This window comes from Protomyctophum bolini, assembly GCF_963924005.1.
Source record: "Protomyctophum bolini genome assembly, chromosome: 13".
Taxonomy (NCBI): domain Eukaryota; kingdom Metazoa; phylum Chordata; class Actinopteri; order Myctophiformes; family Myctophidae; genus Protomyctophum; species Protomyctophum bolini.
In genome coordinates this window covers 32,470,852-32,479,833 of record NC_137874.1, presented here as the reverse complement: position 1 = coordinate 32,479,833, position 8,982 = coordinate 32,470,852, and the positions used below count along the sequence as shown (strand labels likewise).

General features: G+C 44.0%; 1 protein-coding gene across 1 annotated transcript; it reads left to right on the top strand.

The window, feature by feature from the left end:
• Nucleotides 1-655: 655 nt before the first annotated feature.
• LOC308327623 (kelch domain-containing protein 3-like) lies at nucleotides 656-1,594 on the top strand (the record flags this gene model as incomplete). The annotated part of the gene is made up of 1 exon (XM_080781146.1): nucleotides 656-1,594. The coding sequence occupies one exon, from the start codon at nucleotides 656-658 to the stop codon at nucleotides 1,592-1,594; it is 939 nt and encodes a 312-aa protein (XP_080637272.1).
• Nucleotides 1,595-8,982: the final 7,388 nt, after the last annotated feature.

Here is an 8,982-nt window from a genome sequence, read left to right as displayed (position 1 = left end):
TTATTGTGGATGCATATATGGCAGTGAAATTGACAGGAGCCGTGGTAGTTTGCAGAATAAAATGTCAGTAATAATCTCAAATTACGCTGATCCGTGCTGGAAATGATATTGGTGAAGTTAGGCCAGTAATAGTAATGCCTTAGTTTGTTGGAGCAAATATTGAACAGTAGAGATTGATGACCACGCTGCTTTAGAACTTAACAAAAAAACCTTATTTCAGCTATTACAAAGTGGAAGGAACGCAACAACACCAAGAGAGAAGGGATATACTCTGTGGAGGACAGTGTGTGTTAGGACAAAATAGCCGAGTTGCTCAGACACATGACATAAATTCTCCATTCATTTAATGTTTGTGTTAATATACACTATAGCTGAATATAGGAGGGGCTAGAACTCAGTTTAGCCTTGAACTGGAGGTCTAGAACTTGGGGGGATCATATGATCAGTGACATCACAAAGGTGTACCCCAGGTTCTAGACCTCCAGGTATTTCAGTCCAGTGATGTCAGAGTGATGTCAGACCAGAGCTCAGCTCAGTCTATATAAGGTCGAGAGAGAGGAGATTTTGAGAAAAGATTTAAACCGAGAGGAAGATAAGACAGAGAGTGACCAAGACCAGAGACAGACTGATGCTGCGTGTGATGGTTCCTCGGAAAATGCAAAGGCCAGCAGTTCATGCCGCTGTGGCAGTGGGGGATAAGGTGTACTCCTTTGGAGGGTCTTTTCATGGGGGGATAACCGGTCAGATGGAGGTACACGTGTTCAATACAGTGTCTTTGCTCTGGAAGAAGCTGCCCCCAGTGACAACCGGAGCAGGAGAATGTCCCTCCATGCGCTATCGCCACACAGCTGTGCTCATAGACAATGTCATCTACATCTGGGGCGGATTCACGTACACGGGAGACTTCAGCAACGTGCTGCATGCATTTGACGTCGACACCCACAAATGGTTCAAGCCCAATGTTCATGGGAATGTTCCCGAGGCAAGGTACAATCACACAGCCTGTGTCTTGGGGAAAGTCATGTATGTCTTTGGAGGAGAAAACATGCCGAGTGGCTGCACTAATGACATCTACAAGTTGGACACCACCACGATGGCCTGGACTTTGATTAACACCAAAGGCACTTCTCCGCCTGCTTCAGCGTGTCACTCTGCTACCATCATCGGGACAAAGATGTTTGTATTTGGGGGCCTAGGTCACCGGGGTGTCCACCACAACATCATCAGCGTGTTTGACACAGAGACCAACCTCTGGCTGTGCGCGCCTTCACAGCTTCCGAGCGGACGCGAAAACCATTCAGCCTTTGCCTACGGCGGAGAGCTGTACATAGTTGGCGGCAACGACTTTGAACAGTGCTTCGATGATCTGTGGACATTCAACCCCGAGACCTTCTCCTTGAAGAAGGTGCGCCTGAGCCGTCGGATGTCTTGTGTGTGCAGCTGTATGGTGGGCGCTCGTATCTTTCTCTTTGGAGGATACACATCTCATGACGACCTGTACGTTGTAGACTTGCTGCATGATCTGAAGTCGTTACGCAAGCAGCTGTTCATTACGTTCCGGAGCATCTGGGACTCCAAACGACAACCGGTGTGAAACTACAGATCCCCATATATGGTTGGATCTGCAGCTGGGATCTCCATATATGGGCATGAAAGGCACACAGACATCTCTATACATGGGCATGAAACGGACACTGGCGCTGATAGACTGACAGATACAGAGATCTCCATGTATAGAGGTTATACACGTGACATCACAAGCAGCTGTTCAGTACGGTCCGCATCATCTGAGACATCAAACGACAACCGGTGTGAAACGCGGTCCCTATAACTACAAATCCCCATATATGGTTGGATCTGCAGTTGGGATCTCCATATATGGGCATCTCCATACATGGGCATGAACGTGACATCATCATGATGATGAAAAAACAAACGCCTACTTGGCAAAAAAAAGACTTTCTGGCCTTGACAGCTCATACATCCAATAAACATTGATAAACAATGTAAAACTAATTTTCCTACTCTCTTTGCCTCTCCATTTGCCACTCTATGAATGTGCATACCCTCTATGCGACCCCCATATTCTCCTAATAATTTAAGTTAATAGTTAATAATTTTAGTTAATAATAGCTGAATGCTGATAATTGAATCCAGCTGTAACAATTCCAAACAACATGACCCGCTTTAATTACTTTAGTCTAATATTAGTAGCGTAATTACTTTTTTAGGCCCAATGTATTTGTTTTAAGTTCTGTAGTGAGTGTGGAAATATAGTGGCCCTCTGGAGTGAGTGTGGAACTATAGTGGCCCTCTGGAGTGAGTGTGGAAATATAGTGGCCCTCTGGAGTGAGTGTGGAAATATAGTGGCCCTCTGGAGTGAGTGTGGAAATATAGTGGCCCTCTGGAGTGAGTGTGGAAATATATAGTGGCCCTCTGGAGTGAGTGTGGAAATATATAGTGGCCCTCTGGAGTGAGTGTGGAAATATATAGTGGCCCTCTGGAGTGAGTGTGGAACTATATAGTGGCCCTCTGGAGTGAGTGTGGAAATATATAGTGGCCCTCTGGAGTGAGTGTGGAAATATATAGTGGCCCTCTGGAGTGAGTGTGGAAATATATAGTGGCCCTCTGGAGTGAGTGTGGAAATATATAGTGGCCCTCTGGAGTGAGTGTGGAAATATAGTGGCCCTCTGGAGTGAGTGTGAAAATATAGTGGCCCTGTGACTGTCCATCGTCAAAGTTGCCCACCCTGATTAAAGAAAATATTCAATGTATTTCATGTTAATATAATAACACAATAACACAACACAATACAAACTGACCAACACTGTTCTTGTCCGCACATCAGTGCTAAACTAAGAAACAAACAAACAAACAAATAAAAGATAAAAACATTTTTTCTAAATTAACCTCCCCATAGCCCATACCAAGGATTACGCCTCACATTCATTCCTGGGGGCAGTTTTTCACGTGGAATATTGCGGTAGATTCAAACCGGCGTGAAGAAAGGTCTTGGCCTGAGCCGAGGGAAGGGAGTTAAAGAACACGCATCGATTTGTTTGTCAACGGCCCAAATAACTCTGATGAGGTATTGATTGACATAAATCAGGGCATAAGTCACCTTGAATATGAGCAGCGACAGATAGAGGAGAGTGGTTGCCGTTGCCGGGTTGTAATATGATTATTGAACCTGAGAAAACAAGCCGGTGAAAAATTACCTCTCCGCTGACCAGCTGTTTAAAGTCATCCTTCACCAATTGGATTTTATTGACAGCTCACCCGGGGCAATACTACACTTGCTCAGCGCTAACTGAAGCTGCATGGGCCCATGGTGCCGTGTGTGTACCTGCATGTGCGTATTCCCTCTCTCCCACCCCCCCCCCAGAGCTTCTTAATATGGCACAAGTTGAACTATTAATCTGGTGTCACTATTAATACTGTCACAGTATGGCCATATATTGACATTCCCATATATGGGCTTAATATTGATGACATCAGGGATCTCCATATATGGGTATTAGGACATCGTCTGGGAATTCCCATATATGGACCTTTTTTGTTTTGCGTAAAATGCGTGCAAATTAGTAAGGCCAGGCGGAGTCTAAAAAGGTGTCTCCACCTTATATCTTCCCGGCACCCCGAGCTTCTATTTTGAAAGAAATCCCAGCGCTGATTGTGTTAATGGCTCATTTGCATTCAGACACTAACACTAAGCAATTATAGAGCATGAAATCTGTTTATTTGTGAAGCTTTGATTTCTCAATCTGATATTGTTATACGCAGCCACTGCCAGCCACTGCCTTACTTTACAGTCTGTGCATAACGTGTGAATATGTGCGGGAACATGCTCGTGGACGGAGAGTTGTTTCACCCGCGTATTGTGAGAACTTCCACGCATGACTGCCAGAGTGAGTTAAGTTAGATTATTACAGCTATAACTCTTTTTGGGTTGGAGAGAGAGCGAGAGAGAGTGACTGAGAGAGAGAGAGAGAGAGAGAGAGAGAGAGACACAGAATCAAAGTATAAAGGGGGAGGAGCAGTTTGTTGGTGTTGTTGCTGTATCAGAAGAAGCTATAAGAGGGGAGAGGGGAGATGGAGGGAGGGGCTGGATGACAGACAACAGGGGAGATGGAGGGACGGTGGTTTGTTTACAGAAGCTGTTACTTTTTATGTCTCAGATAGAGAGCAGAGATGAGAGAAAGAGAGGAGAGAGAGAGAGAGAGAGAGAGAGAGAGAGAGAGAGAGAGAGAGAGAGAGAGAGATTATTGAAGCTGTGACTAAATGCATCAGAATGAGATGAGAGAGAGAGAGAGAGAGAGGGGGGGGAGTAGAGGACAGTGACATGGAACAGAGAGGAGATGAAGAGATGGAGATGTGAAGAAGAAGTGGGGGAGTGACGGAGAGAGGGGGAGGGTGGCGTGAAAGCATAGGATAGATCCAATTATGTTTAGTGTGAAGGAGACTGCTGGTGCGCGCACATGTGTGTGCACATGTGTGTGCAACTGTGCACATGTGTGTGCCAATACTTATATCACTATACTTGTGAGGGCCGGATATCCCAGCAAGTGCGTGTGTGTGTGTGTGTGTGTGTGTGTGTTTCTCCAGAGGATTTCACTGATAGGGATGTGTGTCTCAATGTATATGTAACTTAAATAGCACTGTATGTAGAGCACCCTATAGTGTTAGTGTATGTATACACACATAGTTCCATTAGATAGATATTCCACTGTTAGGCTCTTAAGGTAGTTCCACACCTCTGCGAGTCTGCATGTAAACAGCAGTGTTGGGCTTTTTATACAAGCAGTCATTTAATAGTCTGCTAAATGCCTAACTTGTAAACTGTGCATGTGGCGGTGCGCAGTGCAGTGTGACCATAGATATTATGCAGTTCGTTGGAGCGATTTGTGTTGAAGGAGGTGTGGAAGAATTTATACTGGGGGGAGGATGTACGGCAGGAAGTGTGTTACGTCACGCTGCCACTCAAGTTATTACTGGCCAATCACAGTGCATCTTTTCCGGGACTTATCAGACCCCAACATGCGCTCTGTGACGCACACGCTCATGCTTCCGCGGTGCTTCGCAAGGGATCTCATACTGTATAGTCCTGAGTCCTGAGCCGGAAAGGGCGTCTACCTTCATATGTCTATGAGGGTGACAACAACCACAAGGTAGTTTGGAACTAGAAGCCAAGCCCACGTAGCCCAGCCAGAGCCGTTTAAAGAGCAAGTACAGTAACTATAAAGTACAAATGTATTCAAGTACTGTGCTTAATTGCAATTTTGGGGTATTATTATTATTTTTACTTTATTTGAGTATTTCCATTTTTTTGAATACTTTATACTTCCACTCCACTACAGTTAGGCCTATTTGACAGATCTTGTTACTATAGTTTTGATTATTAGGACAAACCATACCGGTACATAAACCAACTAAGCCCTATTCTTCAGGTATTTGAAAAGTATATATTTTATACATTTTGAAACCTGAAATGGGGCTTTATGCATAATGAGTCATTTTACTTCACGTTTACATTTGTACTTTACCCAAAGTGAAATGTGCATACGGAACCTGGTATTGGTCCCTTTCACTTTAATTCAAATGTGAATACTTCTTCCATGGCTGCAACGCATGCACGCACACACGCACGCAAACACACACACACACACACACACACACACACACACATACACACACACACACACACACACACGCACACTGCTGAAGAACGTCACACGTCCAAGCAGTATAGGCCTATACTCGACACTCATCAACCTGCTGCCCAGCGACGCTTCACGCCACTGTTCTATTTCAGGCAGACCACTGACAAAATACATCATATATTTTTTAATTAAGCCGAGTGCCCGTGGGCATGACAACTGTTCTCATGCTCGTGTAGCAGATTTCCAGCCATGCCAGACTAGTGTTGTGTTGGCGAGGCCCAATGGACGATGAATCAGAATCAGAATGATGGAGTTGTATGGCACACAATCCTGTAATCATGAACACCTTTGCAAAGACAATATCCGCCGGCCTTGGAGCTATAGAGCAGTGATTCTCAAAGTTTTAATTTATAAAAATTCTGAGAGTGTATGAATAGAACGTTCCATTTGTACACTCCGAGAGTTACAGACCTGCAAGTGTCCATCGTAAGGCTTAATTTAGTCTCGCGTGGACAGACTGTTGCCTCCCGCAATTTTCAAACGCTTCCGACCGTCATACAGTCTGGAGCACGGAAGCTCTGATCATGAGCATACAGTCTGGAGCAAGGAAGCTCTGATCATGATACTCCCCACTTCCGTTTGGTCTTTACAGTCGTGCAAATGTATCCTAATATAAATCTAAATTTTCCAAGCGTGATGATTCAAAAACCAATAACGTGCTGCTTAGCAGAAATGGAAATTAAAATATACCATGTAAAGATATTTTAAAACATGGAAGGAACAGATGCAGCTACCGTGTTCGGATTTCGGGAGGTGTAGTTCCAGACTCTATAGCATTCGGAGATTGTGGAATAGCACCCGTTTTGGATGTTATCACCCGATAATCAAGAAAATGTTCGTAATCAGCACCGTAGAAATACCCCCAGTATGTGATAATTAACATACTGGGAAATCCGGAGGAGAAACTATGGGAACATTTGCTTTTTGTGTCAATGACGGAGGCGCGCCGTGTCTGGTGGACGTGCCGAGCGTTGCGAAGGCCACCAGACCTGATTCATGTTCTGCACTGTGTTCTCAATAATAATAATAAAACTGTATTTGTATGGCAGCTTTCAAAGCTGGCTTACAAAGCTCTTCAACAAGCAATTCCATTGTGGGGTTGATTGGAGATTGTGTTCACGAGTTATTTCTTTATTTATGTATTTATTGTGGGAATAAATAGGCATGTATACAAGGTTAATTTGTTCGACCTGGCATCCTTTAGTTTGTATAGTTTCAATTTGCATGGGATCCTAGATAACTATTTGTATGCATTTGATGCACGTATTATCAAGTGTTTATTGTTTAGCTTTCTTTTTGTAAGTTTGCTAAATGCCTTAATTGGAATAACACAAAGCTGTTTGATGCTTTATCACATAACTCCCAACATAATGTGTACATAATTTGGTGAAGATTGCACGCACGCACGCGCGCACACACACACACACACACACACACACACACACACACACACACATAGTCACATACCCACTAAAACCTGCCTGGTTTGCAGCCATTTAACTAACACTGACTTGTCGCATTTCTTTTGATGCATTTGATGCTTCGTTCATATGCGGTTTACCTGGTATCCTATACTGTAGTTTCAAATGTACTTACACTTGAGCCAACATCTCCAGCTGTCCCCAAATGTGGCCCATTTTCATGGCACCTGCCTCCAAGTGTCGGTGCCATGAAGGTGTTTCGTGGCCGACCTCTCTTTCTTTTCCCTTGAGGGGTTCCACTTGGGGTTCTGTCTTGAGGTGTTTGAGGCTGCTTTTTGGAGCGTATATCTCCAAAGCCGTTGGAGGAACCCTTCCTCTGCTGGTCTTTGGATGGTGAGTTGCCACAGGTCTTTGTTTAAAATGTACAGGATTTTTTTTTTTATAACCTGACCTTCTAATTTATTGACATGATTTGTCAACTCGGTTGTTGGCTTAGTCCGAGGCTTAAAGGTCTTTAAGGAGATACGTTATGAAACGGCTATGGACAAATTAACGTGACATTCTCTTCCGGTGCCCTCGCAGGGGGCGGGACTGTGGCGGCGCTACACTACATTGTTGACTCTGCACTCACAACTTAGCCTACAGTATGTGACTATTTACCATGTTGTTTATCAACTATAGTCCATGCTTGCTCTGCTCATTCTGAATGTACCGTACGCGCCCTGAAGTCCCTCTGGGTGAAACGCTCTGCTAAATACCTGAATAATTGAAACGTGTGGCATCCCCTACTACTGCATGCCTCTGCCTCCTCTTCTCTGACAGAGAAGAAACGCCAGTATAAGATAAACAAGGAGTTTGTTTTAGAACGGTGAATCGTGCAACGATACTCTGGAGTCCCAGGATAAAAACATAATATCAGGAAATGAGCATAACAGACCTTCTATAGAGGTAAAGAAAACTGAGGTGGGCTGAGGTGTGCATAAACAATACGCCTGCATAATCTAAGTATATCTAGTATTAGCTCACGCAATCTCTCCACTGTCCCGGGAGAAGTGAGATTTATTTCTAGAGTGCGGACCAATTTTAAAGATTAAGCGCCTTTTATATACTGGAACTCTTTTTGATATACATATTTAGTATTATATTGAATATTGTTGATGTGGCGAAACTTAGAGGAAGGAGATCTGGGTCTGGATGTGTGTGCTTCTGTTTTGTGTGTTGGTTTCAGTTGGTGTTTGTGCATTTGTGTGTTTGTGAGTGTATGTGTGCGTGTTTCGTTTCCAATCCTCATCGGTGTTAATAGGGGGAGATTGAAGACAATATTTGTGTGTATGTGTGTGCGTATGTGCGTGCGTTAACCAAAAATAGCCTGGTCTACAAGCTCACAACGCATAATGCTGCAACACTTTGTGAGCTTGTATATCGGCTATTTGTGGTGCATAACACAGACACTTAAGTATATCATCTCTGAATAAAGATTGGCTATTTTGGGGAGGGTGCCTGGTCTCAGTCTGCCGACCTCGTATTGGCGTTGCCCTAAATAGATATATAAGAAAGGCTAAGATGGCTCACCTGCGCTGCTGGCCAATGGAGAGCAACGTCGCTTTGTGGTCGGCCATCTTACAGAGGGGCAGCATAACATTGTGTCTATGGGGCTTTTAAAATAACCATAACTTAACTTAGTGTGTTATAAACGTCAGAGACGTCCGCATACGTATTATGCTTTTATGTGACGTTCATATAAAAAATAACATTAAGCTGATGACGCGTCCTGCATCATAGCCACGTTTGTAAATCCGTCAAGATTTGAGCGATTTATGACTGTTTTAGTTTGAGCTGCC